General features: G+C 43.1%; 1 protein-coding gene across 10 annotated transcripts in view; it reads left to right on the forward strand.

Moving 5' to 3' along the window:
- Nucleotides 1-348: 348 nt before the first annotated feature.
- Nucleotides 349-20,386, forward strand: part of TXNDC11 (thioredoxin domain containing 11) — a 71,837-nt gene continuing 51,799 nt past the window's right edge. For 3 of the 10 annotated variants that reach the window (XM_035267016.3, XM_035267014.3, XM_009009198.4), the window contains exons 1-4: nucleotides 349-736; nucleotides 7,312-7,528; nucleotides 9,761-9,858; nucleotides 12,987-13,116. In XM_035267016.3, coding sequence (XP_035122907.3) covers nucleotides 483-736; nucleotides 7,312-7,528; nucleotides 9,761-9,858; nucleotides 12,987-13,116 — 699 coding nt within the window. In that variant the 5' untranslated portion in view covers nucleotides 349-482. Of the gene's footprint in view, nucleotides 737-1,321; nucleotides 1,488-7,311; nucleotides 7,529-9,760; nucleotides 9,859-12,986; nucleotides 13,117-20,386 lie in introns of all 10 variants that reach the window. The other 7 variants (XM_078344741.1, XM_078344745.1, XM_078344743.1 and 4 more) reach the window with 4 other exon arrangements.

The raw sequence follows: 20,386 nt of genomic DNA on the forward strand, positions 1-20,386 counted from the left end.
ACGTGCTTCGGGGCCTGTAGTGAGAACGGTGGACACGACTGCAGTTGTTACGCCTCCTAAAATCCAGAGCGGCTAGCGGAGACTACGGTGGTGTCAAGGTCACTCGCCCCCAGGGACTTCACACGCGCCCCGCGACTGCGCCTGCACATACTCCGCGGGCGTGGGCGGGACCTGTGGGACGTAGGCGTGCTGAGGGCGGGGCAAGAGTCCGCCTGTTAACATAGGGTGAGGGGCGTGGCCCGTTGGGGCGGGGCTTTGGGGCAGTGTCGACCTTCGCGCCGACTCCATGAGCGGTGGGCGGAGCAGCGTGCGCTGGGGTGTTCCCTGGGGCTGCCCCTCGGCGGCGGCGCGGCTGACGTGGAGCGTCCGGGTTAGCGGGCGCGGCGAAGCTGCGGGATTGGGGAGCGACTGGCCGGGCCGGGCCTTCGGGCCCGAGGCGGCGGCGGCGGCGGCGGTATAAAGCCAGGGACTGGGAGCATGTAATGTCGGAATGCCGAGGCCGCGGCGGCGGCAGCAGCAGCAGCGAGGACGCCGAGGACGAGGGTGGGGGCGGCGGCGGCCCCGCGGGCTCCGACTGCCTCAGCCCGAGCCCGGCCCCGGCCACAGCGTCCTCGGCTGGCCGGCTCCGTCACGGGCTGCGCGGCGTCTCCCTCATGGCGTGCCGGCGGCCAGAGCTGCTCTGCGGGGCCGTGGCGCTCGGCTGCGCGCTCCTCCTCGCGCTCAAGTTCACCTGCAGGTGAGGCGGCCCGGAGCCCGGGGCCCCGGCGCGACGCTCCCCCGCTCTGCCGCCTGGAGCCTTCAGGGCCGGGTGGCAGCGGCCTCCGCCGGGGAAGTCGTGCCTGACCTTGCCCGGGACGGCTGACCCCTTCCGGAGCCTCCGGCCGCGGCCTCCCACCTTCCCTTCGTCCCCGCCGGCCCGCGGACATAATGGCGAGGCTTCCGGGTGCAGCCTCGTGCCGCATCGTCCCACTTTTGTGCCGGGGGAGGCGGATCAGGGGTGCTCCTGACCTGTTGCAGTCTCTAGGTGGGGACTTGTCACTTGTTTTCTGGCTGTAGGACCCTCATCTCTCACCGATTTCCTTCCCCTTAAGCTTCCCGTACAGTGATCCACAATTGAGAATTCCCGCACTCATTGATCTAATGATTATTATTTTTTTGAGACGGAGTCCCGCTTTGTCGCCCATGCTGGAGTGCAGTGGCACAATCTCGGCTCACCTCAACCTCCACCCGGGTTCAAGGGATTGTCCTACCTCAGCCTTCCGAGTAGCTGGGATTACAGGCAGTCGCCACCATGCCCGGCTAATTTTTGTGTATTTTGTAGAGACGGGGTTTCACCATGTTGGCCAAGCTGGTCTGGAACTCCTGAGCTCATGTGATCCATCTGCATAGGCCTCCCACAGTGGTGAAATTACAGGCATGAGCCACCGCGCCCAGCCTCATCTAACGATTATTCATCTGTACCTACTATGTGCTGGACACTCATCCAGGTGAACTCCTTGTTTCCTTGAGTGACTAGGACAGTGAACAAGTAAACATAATAAATTTTTTTTAAAGCTTCAGTTCTAGGCAGGGCATAGAAGCATTGGCGGTGAGGAAAGACTTCCTAAGGAAGTGACATCTGAAGCTCGTACAAAAAGGAGAAGGGACGAGCACTGGGAAGATCTAGTGGGGAGCGTGTCCAAGGTAGAGCGAACAGCAAATACAGAGGTTCTGAGGCTGGACGAGCTTGGTGTTTCCCTTCAGTCGATAAAAAGGCCTGACGGTAGGCTGGGGTATAGGGAGTAAGAAAAGGAAAGCTCATGTCTGTCTTTTCAGGAATATCCACACATACAAAATTTGCTCTGTATTTCAGGTGTCATTCTCGGCTCCCATGTCCACAGTGGATCTTCTGGGATTCCAGTTTTATAAGATCTGTATTGCTACTATGATATCTGTGATTTCACTTCGCAACATTTTTGCGTTTATTTAGCACGATATGTGGCCGATTGTCAAACGGGTATCAAACGATTGGGGATTTTAGTGGAAAGATAAATTATGATAACTCAGCATTTTCCGTATGCCAGGTACTGTTCTATCAGCAGGGTTTCTCAGTCTTGGCACTGTTGATATTTTGGGTCAGATAATTCTAAGTTGTGGGGGCTGCCCTGTGCACTGTAGGGTGTTTAGCAGCATCCCTGGCCTCTACCCACTAGATACAGGAAGATACCCCACAAGATGTAACAGCCCATAATGGCTTCAGCCATTGTTAGATGTCCCTTGGGAGCAAAATTGTCTGCTTGGGAACCACTGTTTACATAAGTGCGTTTATTCATTTAATACATAGTTGAGAGCCTAGTATGGGTGTTATTTAAATCTCACAATCCCCATTAAAGTTTGAATATACTGTTATCTTTCCCAGTATACAGATGACGGAGTCCAGCCTTGGTAATGTTACAGAACTTGCCCCAAATCACAGCCACCTGTTAAGTGGCTGAGCTGGAATTTGAATCCTTTACTGTCAGGACCTCCTAGATTCTTTTTTTTTTTCTCCCTCCCTCCTCGAGATTCTTTTTTTTTTTTTTGAGAAGGAGTCTCACTCTTTTGCCCAGGCTAGAGTGCAGTGGCGTGACCTCTGCTCGCTGCAACCTCTTCCTCCCGGCTTCAAGCAAGCGATTCTCCTGCCTTAGCTTCTGGAGTAGCTGGGGTTACAGGCACACACCACCATGCCTGGCTAATTTTTTGTATTTTTAGTAGAGATGGGGTTTCACCAAGTTGGCCAGGATGGTCTTGATCTCCTGACCTCATGATCTGCCCTCCTTGGCCTCCCAAAGTGCTGGGACTACAGGTGTGAGCCACCGCCCGGTTGAGGACCGCCTAGATTCTTAACCTTGCATTTTATTGTTGTCTCTCACAAGGACAGTATACAAAGTATTTCACGAGGTAGAGTGTTAGGAGGTGACATTTGGGTTCAAATTAGGAAGAGAGGTTTCCCCCTCCAGGGATGTGGAGTTAATTTTCAAGGGTTTGTTAAACTGCAGAAATAATGGTTAATGTTGGTTCTGAGACAGCATGGCTTAATTGATATAAAAGTCCTTTGAGGCCTGTCGTGGTGGCTCACGCCTATAATCCCAGCACTTTGGGAGGCCGAGGTGGGTGGATCATGACGTCAGGAGATTGAGACCATCCTGGCCAACATGGTGAAACCTCGTCTCTAGTAAAATACAGAAAATTAGTCAGTTGCCTGTAGTCCCAGCTACTCAGGAGGCTGAGGCAAGGGAATCGCTTGAACTGGGGTGGCAGAGGATGCGGTGAGCTGAGATTGTCCTACTGCACTCCAGCCTGGGTGGCAGAGCAAGACTCTGTCTCAAAAAAAAAAAAAAAGAAGAAGAAGAAGTCCCTTGAGATCAGAAGGAAGGAAGAGAATAAATCCAGTTACTGCAGTAGGCAGAATGAGATCCTTGCTTCAGGCAGGGAGAGTGAATCAGTAAATGGCTGCTGCTTCATCTCCTTTCTGTGTCACTGACAAATTTGACAGTCTTTTAATAGACTCATTAATTTCTTTAGGGTCATCTTTGAATAGTGTCAAGATAATATACTATTGCTGTAAAACTGGCTAACATTTCTAGTCCCCTTTTCCTCTTTAACTTTTATTTTTATTTTGAGACGGAATTTCGCTGTTGTTACCCAGGCTGGAGGGCAATGGCGCGATCCCGGCTCACCGCAACCTCTGCTTCCTGGGTTCAAGCAATTCTCCTGCCTCAGCCTCCTGAGTAGCTGGGACTACAGGCACGTGCCACCATGCCCAGCTAATTTTTGTATTTTTAGTAGAGACCGGGTTTCACCATGTTGACCAGGATGGTCTCGATCTTTTGACCTCGTGATCCACCTGCCTCGGCCTCCCAAAGTGCTGGGATTATAGGCGTGAGCCACTGCGCCCAGCTCCACATCTCTTTAACTTTTAAGATCTTTGCTTTAATAAGGAGATAGGCTTAAGGGAGAATAGGATTTTTTTTTTTTTTTGAGACGGAGTCTCAATCTTTTGCCCAGGCTGGAATGCAATGGCTGTATCTTGGCTCAGCCTCCGCCTCCTGGGTTCAGGCAGTTCTTGTGCCTCAGCCTCCCAAGTAGGTGGGTTTACATGTGCACGCCACCACACCCAGCTAATTTTTGTATTTTTAGTAGACTGTGTTTCACCATATTGGCCAAGATAGTCTCAATCTCTTGACCTCGTGATCCACCCACCTCGGCCTCCCATAGTGCTGGGATTTCGATTGACTGTGTACTTTATCTGGCTCATTTAGGAATGCTTCTGAACATGCAGAGCAAAAATACTGAGTTGCTCTTTATCCTTTCTTTGGCTGTCAGACCTACATTTTTTCCCTCATATTGCATTATTTGATGCTCACATTGCAGTTTTTTTTTTCTCTGGAGATGGAGTTTTGCTGTTGTTTCCCAGGATGGAGTACAATGGCATAATGTCAGCCCACTGCAACCTTCACCTCCTGGGTTCAAGAGATTCTCCTGCCTCAGCCTCCCAAGTAGCTGGGATTACAGGTGTGCACCACCATGCCTGGCTAATTTTGTATTTTTAGTAGAGATGAGGTTTCGCTATGTTGGCCAGGCTGGTCTTGAACTCCTGACCTGAGGTGATCCACCCACCTCAGCCTCACAAAGTGCTGGGATTATAGGCATCAGCCACCATGCTCGGCCATATGCAATTTGAATGGCAGAAAAAATACTCCAAAGAGAAGAATTTTGGATCTCTTGAAATCGTCTCATTGTTTTTTTTTTTGCTTCAGTGCCGTTCCCACCTCTTACATGACTATCTTGTCATTCAGGTCTCAGAGCTTAAATTATAGCACCTCCCAAACCACCATCCCATCAGAGGAGCTACCATGTCCTTCTGTACATCAGCTTTTTAAATTTTCCACATAGCAGTGAGCATTTTCTATATTTTTCTTGTTTACACATTTGATGGTTTTCCTGTCTTCCTCCCCTAGAAAGTGAGCTCCTCAGCAACACACTGCTGCAGCCTAAGTACCTGTGCCAGAAGCACAGTAACAGCTGCTCAGTAGAGTTTTTGAATAATTGAGTAAGTAGTTGAGTTTTTCAGGTTATGAAGGCATTCTGTGTAGACTGAAACCTCTCTGATTGAAGGTTAAAATACTAGTTTGAGTGAATAAATAGGTGACTTGCTTCATTGAATACTTCTGCCTGTTTGGGAATTTCGTATAAGTGCATGCATAGTACATAGTGCATGTACTCTTTAGCGCCTTTTTTCACTCAGCATAATTATTTTGAGACTCATCCAAATTATAGCATGTATGAGTAGGTTTTGTTTTTTGTTTATATTGTAGAGTAACATTTAAGTAAACTGGGGTAAGCACACCCCAGTTTATCATGTAACCTCATGAGTCATGCCAGCTTTCTTACACTGTTTACATAGCTTTTCTTTTCCCATCCTTATGCCTTTATCCTCCGTCTTTATATTTAAAGTGTGTCTCATTTAGATAGTGCATAATTGGGTCTTGCTTTATCTTGTCTGGCTGTCTGTTCCTCCTAATTGGGTTGCTTCCTCTTTTTATTTTTAATGTAATTGTTGATGTAATTTGGTTTGAGTCAACCTTTTGCTCTTTGTTTTCCATTTTTACCTTCTGGGTTTTGTTCTTTTCTTCTTTCTGCACTTTCTTTTTTTTGAGATGGAGTTTTGTTCTCATCTCCCAGGCTGGAGTGCAGTGGTGTGATCTTGGCTCACTGCAACCTCTGCCTCCCAGGTTCAAGCAATTCTTGTGTCTCAGACTCCCGAATACAAATGTGAGCCACAGCGCCTTTACTTTCTTTGGGGCTAATCTAATTGTTTTTTTAGGTTTCCATGTTTATATATTCTGTTTGTATATTAGCAAACAAGCTATAATGGTTTTATGGTATGCAAGTGCAGATACATGGGTAGCTCACGGTGTTTATTAGGGCCCTTTTACATGGTGAGATGCAGGCTCTATCTAGACCTTTATGTCTTTTTTTTTTTGAGACAGTCTCACTCTGTCACCCAGGCTGGAGTGCAGTGGTGCATTCTTGGCTCCCTGCAACCTCTGCCTCCTGGATTCAAGCGATTCTCCTGCCTCAGCCTCCTGAATACCTGGGACTACAGGTGTGCCATGATGCCCAGCTAATTTTTGTAATTTTAGTAGAGACAGGGTTTCACCATGTTGGTCAGGCTGGTCTCAAACAGTTGACATCATGTTTTACCCACCTTGTCCTCCCAAAGTGCAGAGATTACAGGTGTAAAGCACTGTGCCCGGCTAGACCTTTATGTCTTGATGAGGAAAGTAGTGGCAGATCCGTTACTTCTGACCACCTGTCAGTGTTGGTTTCTTTTTCCTCCTGATTTCTTTCTTCTGGGAAGCTCAAGTGTTCAGAAAGCCCGTTTTTTGGTTAAATAGGCTGTTGCTTTGTTACTCATCTTCATTAGTTTTAGGATTATGATACATATATCTGGAGAAATGTATATTATTATTTAATTGTTACTGTTACCTGAATGCCCTGGATAAGTATAAGACAACTCCAGCTAATAAGCTTAAAAGTTGAGTTGATTGTAAATATCTCCCATAGAAATCTTTTATTTATTTATTTATTTTTTTTTTTGAGATGGAGTTTCGCTTTGTTACCCAGACTGGAGTGCAATGGCACGATCTCGGCTCACAGCAACCTCTACCTCCTGGGTTCAAGCAATTCTCCTGCCTCAGCCTCCCGAGTAGCTGGGACTACAGAATAGCACCACCATGCCCAGCTAATTTTTGTATTTTTAGTAGAGACCACCTTGTTGACCAGGATGGTCTCGATCTCTTCACCTCGTGATCCACCCACCTCGGCCTCCCAAAGTGCTGGGATTATAGGCGTGAGCCACCAAGCCTGGCCAGAAATCTTATTAGGGATAGTGTACATGTTCCCTCACTGTAATTCTGAGCTTGTATCCTGGTGGGTCTAAAGCCCTGGAGACAAGTGGCTTCTGTGGAGAACCAGGCTGCAGAAAAACGAGAATGAAATCTTTGTTGTTGGGGGCAGGAATATACATTATTCAGAGACATCCTTCTGCTCTCCACTGCCCTCCCAGCCTACACCTAGGGAACCAGAATCTGAGAGAATTGTTTCCGGTGTATTATTCACGTCTTGCATTTGCTCAGCTAGAATTTGCCTTTCTAGGGCAGTGATTTTGGGACTCCCCATTTTCTTATTCAAAAGAGGACTTTTATTTTAAGCTTCATTCTACTTCCACAGAGCTACTTTTAGAAGAAGATAAACTAAGCAATCTTTTTTGTGTTTGCTCTTTTTTAGTCGAGCAAAAGATGTGATAATACCAGCAAAACCACCTGTCAGCTTTTTCTCCCCGAGGTCTCCAGTCCTTGACCTCTTCCAGGGGCAGCTGGACTATGCAGAGCATGTTCGCCGGGATTCAGAGGTGGTACTGCTGTTCTTCTATGCCCCCTGGTGTGGGCAGTCCATCGCCACCAGGGCAGAAATTGAGCAAGCAGCAAGTCGGCTTTCAGACCAGGTAATGCTGACATTCAGCCTAAGAATCAAATGACTGTCAGTCCTTTGTGTAGGGCAGGATGTCCCCACAGAGACACCTTGCCCAACAGTCAGATATTGCTAAGGTAAACTCCAGGAGTCCTTTCTAAATCACAGCGTCTTCTATAAAGCAACAGAAAGGATTTCCAGTTGTGGTGATTATAGTCACAGGCAAGTGTGGGAACAGATTCTACACCTCATAACACCAGCCAGTGCTCATCCTGGGGTGCTATACTGTTTGGTTTCAGCATTGAAAAAGGTAGAGGGACTAAAAATTCTAGTTCTTGCATATCCATTTGATACTTGCTGGTTAGGTATTTTAGGGAAGAAAATTTATGTATGATATGACTGCCTTGTAACAAGGCTGACCTTTTAAATATATGGACCAGAACTATATTCAACAGATAAGGAATGCCACCTTTGGGCTAGGTAAGAAGGAAATTATACACAGAAAAATCACCTGTTACGGCAGTGGTTTTTAGCCCAGTGGATCCCAGTTGCGCTTTTGAAAATAAGTACTGTATGATGTCCCCTTTTCTTCCTGAAAAATAATTCAAGATGATAAAATTTTCCTATACATGTAATTTGAAAATAATCTAATGCACTGATTGTAATATAAAGGTGGGGGGGAAGAAAGTAATTTGTAACTAAATGATATTTATTTTAGTATGTAAGTGCACACTCAGAACAGGTCCAGATACCTTTATGTAGAGCTACTGTGTAGACTGATAGAGGTATGATATGTTGGTGACTTACATGTCACAGGGACATTGCTCTTAGTAGTTGATTATCCTAAATGGTGAACAGTTCTTGATAAAATCCTGAACCACACAAAGCCCTTTCTGCTCTGTTTACACAGAAATTGCATTCCTGAAAAATTCAGTGAACACAAAAAGGATGCTTTAGATTCACATGGAAAACGCAGCTTGGTTCTGGGCTTGGATAATAACAATTTTTTCCCAACATCAGTGTTTGGCAGGCATTTTGAACTACTCTGGAATGCTGTGGATGACTCTTCCTTGTGCAAAGCCGTTGAGTGTAGCAGGACATCTAACAGGGTCCCCTGCCCTACCTATGCACTGTAGCTTCCCCTAGTCATTGCAGCAAGCAAAAATCATCCCACAGATTTCTATGATGCTCCTGCTCAGAACTGCTGATCTGAAGTAATGTGTGTAGGCAGCTGAGTTCCAGAAGTTCATTTGGAACTCTCAGCTGGTTTTTCTAAGAAACAGTGTTATAAATGGTGGCTAGGCTTTTTAACCATTACATCCCTGAAAGTGGTACCAAGTACTGCTTAAATATAACTTTCCATTCCTAATAATGTTGATTCGGAGAGCAGGATTGGGAGGAAGTGCTGTGGACTCGTGGAATTTATCTATTCCCTATTTATCTTTCCCCGCCCCCAACCCTAAAATGGATAATAGTAACCAAGCTGGCAGATACTTCCAGGGAGGAAACAGGAACTCTCAGGAGTTAGTGGGAGGCAAGTAGTATGTAAGCATAAAAGAAATCACCAGTTTGTCATTTTCTGAGCCTTTTGAATTTAGAGAACAAAGTTCACCTTCTCCATGTTGGGCACAAGAGGGAAGTCTATTGTGTTGTATTAATAAGTGTAAATTAGCTACCTTACTGTCAACCTGAGCAGTATGTCCTTCTGTGTGATGGTATTAGTATAATATTAATAATGGTATTTTGGTGTGCCAGGCCCTGTGCTAATTCGCAACCACTTTGCGAGCTGATGCTGTTAGCCCTGTTTTTCTGAAGCAGGACCTCAGGCTTAAGGGGGTGTATCAGTTTGTTTACAATTACATAGTGATAAGTGGTGGGGGTTATAGTGTAATCCAGTGACTGCTGCTGCTTTAAAAAAAAAAAAAAAAAAATTCAGCTCCTTCCAGATGAGGATCTTATTATTCCATGTACTCAGTAGGGAAAAAAGTAGGTTTATTTTTGGAAACACAACAAAAATTTTTTGAACTGTATTGCATGGTATAAGATTGGTAAACATGGTCCAAGTCCTGGCTGGACATCATCGGTAAGAGTATGTCTTTTTTGTTTTACTGGTAAATGATGACCTTTGAAAACTTGAGACAGTTTTTTTCATACTTTCTGTTTCAGTGAGAGAGGAAGAGTTCCATTTTTAAATTTCATCTTTTAAATCTTGGTAACTTTTCAGTTGTCATTCATAGTCATTTGAAAACCTTTTTTGGCTCTGCAGGTGTTGTTTGTGGCAATTAACTGTTGGTGGAACCAGGGGAAATGCAGAAAACAGAAACACTTCTTTTATTTTCCTGTAATATATCTGTATCATCGGAGGTAAGAACTTTTTAAATAGTGTTTCTCATTGCAGTTGGGTTTGTCAGTTTATAAATGAATTTGCATTTTTTCTGTATTAAAGTATTAGATACTCACTATAGAAAATTCAGATAATACAGATAAGTAAAAAAAAGAGAAAAAACCCTGGATAATCTGCCCCACTTTTTAAAGCTAAACATGGGATTAGGCAGTAATACTGTTTCCTAAACTGCTTTTCTCATTTTTTTGAACATCTTTTCATGTCATTATACGTTTTACAGCATTGTTTTTAAAAGTACCAATTACTTCAATGTATTGCTGTACATTTCAGGTATTTTAAGAGTGTTTTGTAACACAAAAATACACCAAATTTCTTATCCTTTTACCTGAAGGCATAGCAGAGTCCAGAGGGTATCTTACTATCTTTTCTAATGGGAAGAAAATTACTACAGGTACACAGTCCCATGCCCACAATTCTAAAGTCACAAAGGGGGCTGAAAAACTGAAAGAGTCTTATTTTGATTTTCTTTTCTTTTTTTGAGGCAGAGTTTTGTTATTGCCCAGGCTGGAGTGCAGTGGTGCAAACTTGGCTCACTGCAGCCTCCATCTCTAGGTTCTAGCAATTGTCCTGCCTCAGCCTCCCAAGTAGCTGGGATTACAGGTGCCTGCCACTATGCCTAGCTATTTTTTTTGTATTTTTAGTAGAGATGGAGTTTCGCTGTGTTGGCCAGGCTGGTCTCGAACTCCTGACCTCTGGTGACCCACTGACCTCGGCCTCCCGAAGTGCTGAGCCACTGTGCCTGGCCAAGAGTTTTATAAATTTTGTCTCTAGTTGCATTCACGTGGCTTGAGGTAACAAGAGATGATACCTTTGGTCTGTATCCCACTTAAGGTTCCTCTTTAGTCATTTTGCTGCAGAAATAATTTGTGTTTGATTGTGGGGTACAGCCTAGACCCAGCTGTGAATGATAAGTGATGTCTAAAAATCTGACTTGAAGGGTTTTGGAGATAGGAGATAGGACCTTGGACTTTGTTCAATGTGATTGGCTAGAAGTTTGTTGAAGGTAAAATGGGTAAAGGAGATTTGATTAGTAGAGAGGTTTATTTTTTCTCTCTCTCTAAACTTCCTGGGCCATAGTCAATGGGGATTTGTAGCAAACATCAATAAACAATGATTTGTGGGTTCTCTGTCACATTTCATCCCATTTCCGTGTCTGCAACATAAACTGTCATCTTGCACATAGTATGACTCCCAGGAACTATTAGGTAGTATTTGGGCAAAAATACACTTTCCTACCCCATCTCCACCCCCATATTTTCCTCTGATATTAGATGTTTGATTTTAATGTTTATAGTAATAAGCCAGTTTTTGCTTAGGGACCACTAAGACCATTTTCAGATATCTTCCCCACTGTTTGGCCAGTAATTTGGAGGTTCTGCCTTTACATGGAAGGTTCAAGTACAGGTTTTCTCGGATACAGGAGTACTTTCTCAGAGTTACTCTTATCGTTTTAAAGGAAAGCGTAAGGTGGTGTGCTTACTCTGTGCTCTGTAACGGGATGATGAGCTTGCCCTGCCGAGGTCCTTGCATTTCTTTTTGGCTTTGAAAAAGGGCATGGAAACCTAGTATGGGTATAGTTCTTTGGAGCAGATCAGAGGTGAACTGAATGTGATGTGACATTGAAATCTGAAGAGTTTCATGGAATCGAGTATAAATGTCATTTTGGGGTATGTGGGCATACAGTATTGTCATATATATACTATTTGTTTGCTTAGCTTTTGCAGAAAGATTGAAGGGACCTTAGAGGAACTTTAGAAACATGTCTAACCTTCTTATTTTACAGATGAGGAATTTGAGGTTGGTATATACCTTGAAATGCCTGTTTCCACACCCCTGTCTTGGTGTTGTTGGTTTTTACAAGTCACTAGGACCCTTGTATCACCACACCAGGAACACTCAGCAAAGCCTGTGTAACTGAGTGGTTGAGGTTCCAGATTGGTAGCTCCTTTTTACTGAACAAAATAAGTTAGATGTTTTTTTGATTTCTTACTTTAAATTAAAAATTATTGGTGCTTGATGGGGGCTGGTGGTGGTGGTGATAATTTTCAAACTGAACTAATTTGTAGTAAATCTGGATTTCATAGAATTCTTAACTGTCTCCCAGCTGTACATACAGAGAATGCTGTTTTTCACCTTTTCATGCTAATACTCCTTTCACATCATTCTGCAGTGCACATTGAAGAATTGTGTTTATCTCATCATTGTGTGTGTGTGTGTCTGTGTGTGTGAATTCTGTAACCATGTATTAGAGTATTATCACAGCCTTTATAAAATTCTTCACTGTGCTCTACTGTTGCTGTTAACAGTAAGCTTAATGTCAGTTTCTGTGTGGAGAACGGTTATACAGTTGTTGAATTTCACCATAACCCCCCACCCCTGCCACCTACCATCCAGTTATATTTGGGCAGTGTCTGTATTGTCTGAGATTGAAGAGAGGCACGTGAGAATTCCAATTAGCTTAGGAATGGTGATGGTATTACTTAGCAGCACTGAATCAAATTCTGTGTGTCCCCAGGCATGACTGGAGGGGAAAGGAAGAAAGATCATTTATACAGGTCACTGACTTCAGCCCTTCACATAATTTGTTGTTGTAATAAAGCTTCAAATAGGTTTAAGGTTCATTCGTGATCCTTTGTCTGCCTACTACTTTCTAGTGGGTCAAGGGCTAACTGCTCAGGCTGTTCCTTACCTCACAGTGATTAGTAGAAGGAAAGTCTGTTTACATTGAATTCTGTAGCGAAATCCTGGAATCCTTTAGCATGTGGTCAGTTTCCAGGGTTGTCTTTTTGTCTTGTTTTGTTTTTAAAAGAAATATTGTGGGAATTAATTTTTTTTCAGAGACTTAGAATGAATGTTCTTTGTTTGGCAATTCAGTTTGCAGTTGAATTCAAGATCATAGAAGGGCAGGGGCCGCTTGTGCCTGTCCTCACCTAAAATGCTTATTCTGAATTATCTGGTCACCTCCTGAGCTGTGACTTGGTTGGATCCCAAAGCAAGACATTTTCATTTTGTGGTGGTGATGATTTTAGTTATACATTACAGGCTTAATGCATGGTGTATTATTTTTATTTTTATTTTTTGGTACTAGTTTTGGACCAATCGAATACAAAGGCCCCATGAGTGCTGTTTACATTGAGAAGTTTGTCCGCCGGGTGATGAAACCACTTCTCTACATCCCATCTCAATCAGAGTTACTAGATTTTCTCTCAAACTACGAGGTACTTGTCTTTCATATCTCCTCCTCCATACTCAAGGCCTTTTACTGGGTTGTTATAGATTGTTTGTATTAAAGGGGTTTAAGAAAATACCTCCTGAATTGTGGCAATTAAAAGGTCATGTGGTAGATCCGCCCCAGTTAAATGCTTTTTGAGATACTGGTAAGGATAGCTTGTCCAAGGGAGTTTTAAGAGAATAGAATACTTGAAAAATCTTGTCTGTTTTTTGTTAGGGAATTTTCAACAAATGTTCATCTTCCCTCACAGTTAACTTAGAGTAGATGAGAATTAACTTACAATGTATGTGCAGCTGCAGATTTCTAAGAGTATTGTTTGACACTTCTCATAGCGTTGTACTATGAGATACCTGGTTTTTCTTGTCAGTTGTAGCTTGTTTTTTTTTTGAAACTGGGCATATGTTCCCTTCTGTATTATGAAGTCTCTAATTATGTCAAGGTCTTATTTACAGAAAGTTTTCTCACTTTCCTAATGCAACTTCTTCCCTGCTTTCCCATTGCCAACTTCAACCCCTGATAAATTATTTTCATACTATTTTTTTTTTTGAGGTAGAGTCTTGCTTTGACTCCTAGGCTGGAGTGTGATCTCAGCTCACTGCAACCTCCACCTCTCATGCCTCAGCCACCCAAGTAGTTGGGATTGAGGGCATGTACCACTACACCCAGCTAATTTCTGTATTTTTACAAAGGTTAGCAGATTCCCCAAGTAGCAGTATGAATATCTACTTATTCTGCTTATAGTTATTAGCTATGCGTCAGAGTAAATATTCCTTAACGACATAGATAGCAGATGGACTTCTGTGCACCTTCCAGGCCTGTCCCTTATTTTCCCTGGGCAGGCTGGTGGGTGAGGGCTATATTAGGAGGCAGGGTACTGGGGCCTGATCCCTTTGGCACACCCACTGGGTCTGTGATTTAGGGTGGGTTACTCACTTCCTGGGCATCAGGGGTCTGGGCCAGCGTATCCTTGAGATTCCTTCTAGTGGTAAAGTTGTGATAAGTGGGTTTTGACATGGATTTGCAGTGGGTTACAGCCAGAGCCACTGAAGATGGTACAGCAAAATGATGAAGAATCAGGAGTCAGACAGACCAACTTTTAGCAGTCCTCTGTTTTATTTATTTATTTTGAGACAGAGTCTTGCTCTGTTGCCCAGGCTGGAGTATAGTGGCATGATCTGGGGTCACTGCAACCTCTGCCTCTTGGGTTCAAGTGATTCTTCTGCCTCAGCCTCCCAAGTAGCCAGGATTACAGGCATACACCACTACACCCAGCTAGTTTTTTTTTTGAGACAGAGTCTCACTCTGTTACCTGGGCTGGAGTGCAGTGGCACAATCTCAGCTCACTGTGACCTTCATCTCCTGGGTTCAAGCAGTTCTTCTGCCTCAGTCTCCCAAATAGCTGGGATTACAGGCACATGCCACCATGCCTGGCTAATTTTTTGTATTTTTAGTAGAGATGGGGTTTCACCATGTTGTCCAGGTTGGTCTCGAGCTCCTGACCTCGTGATCCGCCCGCCTTGGCCTCCCAAAGTGCTGGGATTATAGGTGTGAGCCACCGTGCCTGGCAATTTTTGTATTTTTAGTAGAGATGGGATTTCACCATGTTGGCCAGTCTAGATTATTTTATTTAATTCTTTTGAGACAGGGCTTCATTCTTGTCACCCAGGCTGGAGTGCAGTGGGGTGATCTTGGCTCAAGTGATCCTCCTGCCTCCTCAAGCGATTCTCCTGCCTTGTGGGCACTTTGTCACAGGCATGAGCCACCATGCCCAGCCCAGCAGTACTTTAAAAGACTATGCTCCAAGTATTGACGTGGAGTTCACGTTAAACTCACTAATCTGCTGATGACATTACTGCGGATGACATTTAAAACATTACATTAAAGTTTTTTGGCAGCCCACTAAGAGTTATGTACAATGGTGATTAAACTGGACTGCCTTTAAAATGGAAACCACAAGAGTGTCACCAAGATGGAGTCCCTAGATCACTTCTGTCAGCCTTTAAAATGACTTCCTCCCAAAAGCTCTGGCTAGCTATTATCGGGTTAGTATCATCTTTTGCTGGGCTTTTCACTGACATGAGATTGTCTTACTGGCAAGAGATAGATAGTACTTTATTAATTGTGAAACAACTTGCTAGTCAAGCCCAGCATGACACTTGTGAAACCATTTGTCTTGCAAAATATACCAAATAGCCTGGCCTAGAAAATGTGACAGTTTCACACACAGTCTGTAAGAGAACATACAGAATTCTCGATCTGGTAATGAAACCACTGTCATGGTTTTGACGTTTGAATGATTAGGAAAGGTAAAGGAATTTTTGAAGTCTGAAATAGAGTACAATAAGCTTTTGAATACTCTGCTAAGTTAGGGTTTCCCAACCTTAGCACAGTTGACATGGGAGGTCAGATAATTCTGTGTTTTGGGGGGCTGTTCTGTGCTTTGCAGGATATTTAGCAGTATCCCTGGCCTATACCCACTAGATGTTGGTAGGACCCCATTCTCTCCTCAGTTGTGACAACCAAAAATATCTGCAGACCTTGCCAAATACCCCTTAGGGGGCAAAATTCCTCCGGTTAAGAACTACTGCTCTGAATAATTGAGTTTTCTCAATTAAGGTCTTAAGAGGAAAAGCACATCTTTTTTCATGTAGCTCTCAGAAGGCCTTAATCTAATAGTTCAAAGTTTATGTGCTTATAATGGTGGCAGTAGAGAGATGAAAATTAAACAGTGCCTTGACTACAGAATGCTAGAAAATTATTTGGGGGGAATTCTAGCTAGGGGTGAGTTAGATTGTCATCATTAGAGCTGTCTCTGATACTCAGCATTTTACTCAAACTCCTTATTTTTTCTAAAAAAGCAAACCCTACATAACTTTAAATATGTGAAGGAGCTTGCTAAAGATACCTTACTATGAAAGATACTTGTTTTGATCAAGAGCCTTATCTCAGTTTATATTTTTTATTAATATGGATTTCAGTATCAAGTGTGTTTAAATTTAAGTGTGTCAAAATTGGGTCAAAATAATGAATATTTTCATGGCACTTCTGAGGTATGACATAATGGCAGTTTTTTTTTTTTTTTTTTTGCATGACTTAATGTCTGTAGATGTGTTTGTAACATCTTGTTAGGAGTGTGTGTGATAATTTCCCCCTTGCTTAAAAAAAATTTTCTTTGTGTAGGATCTGGATTTTAAGGAAGGACCAAAAAAAAAAAAAAAAAAAAGAAAACCTATTGATTAATTATAAATTTGGCTCTAATCCAGACATTTGTGAGCATTTTGGGCCATTATGAAATTGTATAGTTAGCATTCATTACCTGGGAAGTGAGGATGTCCTGAAATAAGTAATGTTTTCTACTGACATAAACTCTTTTTGAGACAGAGTCTTGCTCTGTTTCCCAGGCTGGAGTGTGCGATCTCAGCTCTTTGCAACCTCCAACTCCTGGGTTTAAGCAATTCTTGTGCCTCAGCCTCTTGAGTAGCTGGGAATACAGTTATGTGCCACCACACCTGGCTGTTTTTTGTATTTTTAGTAGAGACAAAGTTTCACCTTGTTGACCAGGCCGGTCTTGAACTCCTAGCCTCAAGCAGTCTGCTTGCCTCAGCCTCCCAAAATGCTGGGATTACAGGTGTGAACCACTGTGTCTGGTTGATATAAGCTTTTATTATATGTATATGAAACTCTATTCATATATGCTTATTCTATTGTTATGAAAAGGAATGTTGTAGTTTCATAATTGGTTTTAATTTTTATAAGTCCTATAGTTGAATCCTTTCAAAGGCCCATTCAGATGATTTGATACTGAATTACTTAGAAGAGTGGAAGTTTTTTAACCAATGGAAAATATTTTATTTGGCTTAGATATCTCAAACTAACAATATCAGATTGCTTATCATTAACCATGGTGTATGTTTGTAAAATATGACTCTAAGAGGCCCAGTGAGGTGCCTCACACCTGTAATCCTGGTACTTTCAGAGGCCAAGGTGGAAGGATTGCTTGAAGCCAGGAATCCAACACCAGCCTGGGCAACAAAATGAGACCCTGTCTCCATAACAAAATGTGAAAAATTAGCCAGGTGTGGTGGCACATGCCTGTAGTCCCAGCTGTTTGGGAGGCTGAAGCTGGAGGATATGCTTGAGTCCAGGAGTTTGGGGTTACAGTGAGCTATGATGGCACCACTGCACTCCAGCCTGGGCGACAGAGTGAGACCCTGTCTCAAGACAAGACAAAGAAAAGACTGAGCCCAAAAACAATTTCTGGGACAACAGTTTTGCCTTTACTTAAAACATCACAGAAAGACATTAAAGGGTGAATACTAAAAATTCTTAACTTTGTAAACTGAAATACTTTAGTCGTTATCAGCAAAGAAGTGCGTACATGATCAGGCGCAGTGGCTCAGGCCTGTAATCCCAGCTCTTTGGGAGGCTGAAGTGGGCGGATCATGAGGTCAAGAGATCGAGACCATCCTAGCCAACATGGTGAAATCTTGTCTCTACTAAAAATAGAAAAATTACCTGGGCATGTTGGCACACGCCTCTAGTACCAGCTACTCAGGAGGCTGAGGTAGGAGAATGGCTTGAACCCAGGAGGCGGAGGTTGCAGTGAGCTGAGATTGGGCCACTGCACTCCAGCCTGGGGGACAGAGCAAGATTCTGTCTCAAAAAAAAAAAAGGAAATAATGCATAAACTGCATTGTCAAGTGCTCTTTAGTTTTCAAGTGCTTATTTCTGATGTTTCTAACAGCCATATGAGGTAGATGGAAATTGTAGATCCTTCGAACAGATTGAGAGGCTAAGGTACAGGGAGGCTGTGATTTACCTCAGTGGAGGCTGGACGATTGCCCTGCCTTGTTGTTCCACAAATTCTTGTCTATCATGTTTTTCCACAAAAAACTATGTAAGGTTCCGGAGTGGAAACTTTAATATCTATCTAGAGGTTACAACTTCAAATACTTAACTATTTAATGTCATTTTTTGAACCTTTTTTCTTTCATCATAGAAAATTTTGAAGGTGTTGGCACCTTAATTTGGCTGTAACTTTTTTTTTTACTCAAAAGAATAAATATGGATAAAGGATGATGCCATAGCTCTTAAGCACCCAATTTCCTGTTACTAATTGGTCATTAACATTTATTCTGAATAACTGGGATTATTCTGTGTATAATAGTGAAAATATTGAGGAAGGGTAAGGTCTAGAATTTTCTTCGCAGGTAAGCACTACAGTGATACTTACCTTATAAATAATGAACATAGCTAGAAACTGAAATGAACTTGCCAGGGGATAGATTAAGAGCTCTATGTCATTTTCTTACAAACCACGTTAATAAATTTTACTGACTTCAGTTACTCCAATTGTGGAATCCCTCTTTCTAGAAGGTTCTTCCTGCCAATTTAAATACAGATAGGAAAATGAAGTTGATTACTGTGGACTAACAGAACCAGCGTCATTTTTATTTTTATTTTATAGAGATGAGGTCTTGCCATGTTGCCTAGACTGGTCTTGATCTTCTGAGGTCAGATGATCCATCTCAGCCCCTAAAAGTTCTGGGATTACAGACATATGCCACCGTACCTGGCCAGTGTCATTTTTATTTCAGTGGACATTAAGTTGATTGGAAAAGGAAAAGGAGTGAGCAGTGGTAATTTAATTTTCAGTGACTAGTTTTTTGGCTTCTCTAATTTCAGTATTGTTTGGACATCATTTGTCTTAGGTATTGGTAGCTTCCACATCAATAGTGCTTGCTTCTTATTTATTTATTTGTTGTTTTGGGACAGAGTCTCGCTCTGTTGCCCAGACTGGAGTACAGTGGTGCATTCTCCACTTACTGTAACCCCCACCTCCCAGGTTCAAGTGATTTTCCTGCCTCAGCCTCTCAAGTAGCTGTGACTACAGGCGCTGGCCACCATGCCTGGATAATTTTTGTGTTTTTAGTAGAGACAGGGTTTCACCAGGCTGGCCAGGCTGGTGTCAAACTCCTGGCCTCAAGTGATCTGCCCTCCTCAGCCTCCCAAAGTGCTGGGATTACAGGCGTGAGCCACTGCACCTGGCCTCTTTACTTATTTTCTGAAGTACTTGACAGATTTGGTTTGACTTGTACCTTATAGTTTACTCACCAAATGCTAACAGTATTATTGTTTCAAACGCTTATCTTCTATGTGCAGGCAAAATATTTTAAGAATCTTTTTGTGAATTTCTGTATCCATTTAAGGACACTTATTTAGCATACACTCATTCATTTATTTCTACCAACTTGGTAAACAAAATTGTTTTACATTTAAGTGGAATGGGAAAAGGCTTGTGAATCTTTTGGGGGAAGAAGAGAGTTAAGTAAAATTGCCAGGTGACAGAAAACCTGAACATTTTGGGCAAAATTGTAGAATGACTGGCACCTGACATTGTCATATTGTTTGTAAAATTCTACTCTGAATGTTGAGCATATAGGTACTGTTTCTGTTAGTTCATAGTTTTGCATTTGTTTTGTTTTGTTTTTTGAGACAGTGTCTCGCCCTGTTGCCCAGGCTGGAGTGCAGCAACACAATCTTGCCTTACTGCAACCTCCACCTCCCTGGTTCAAGCAATTTTCATGCCTCAGCCTCCTGACTAATTTTTGTATTTTTATTATTATTTATTTATTTTTATTTTTATTTTTTTTGAGATGAAGTTTCACTCTTGTTACCTAGGCTGGAGTGCAATGGTGTGATCTCGGCTCACCTCAACCTCCGCCTTCTGGGTTCAAGCAATTCTTCTGCCTCAGCCTCCCGAGTAGCTGGGACTACAGGCGCGTGCCACCATGCCTAGCTAATTTTTGTACTTTTAGTAGAGACGGGGTTTCACCATGTTGACCAGGATGGTCTCAATCTCTTGACCTTGTGATCCAACCACCTCGGCCTCCCAAAGTGCTGGGATTATAGGCGTGAGCCACTGTGCCCGGCCAATTTTTGTATTTTTAGTAGAGATGGGGGTTTCACCATGTTGGCCAGGCTGGTCTTGAACTCCTGACCTCAAGTGATCCACCTGTCTCAGCCTCCCGAAGTGCTGGGATTACAGGCATGAGCCACTGTGCCTGGCCTCAAGTTCATAGTTTTATAACACTGTGAATAGTTTTACATTTTCTAGGTGTGAGTTAACATTGGCACAAAAACATTTCAAGTGCCATTGAGCAAAAACACACCAGGCCAGGCTTGGTGGCTCACGCTTGTAATCCCAGCACTTTGGGAGGCTGAGGTGGGTAGATCACTTGAGGCCAGGAGTTCGA

This window comes from Callithrix jacchus, chromosome 12 (assembly GCF_049354715.1).
Source record: "Callithrix jacchus isolate 240 chromosome 12, calJac240_pri, whole genome shotgun sequence".
NCBI lineage: Eukaryota > Metazoa > Chordata > Mammalia > Primates > Cebidae > Callithrix > Callithrix jacchus.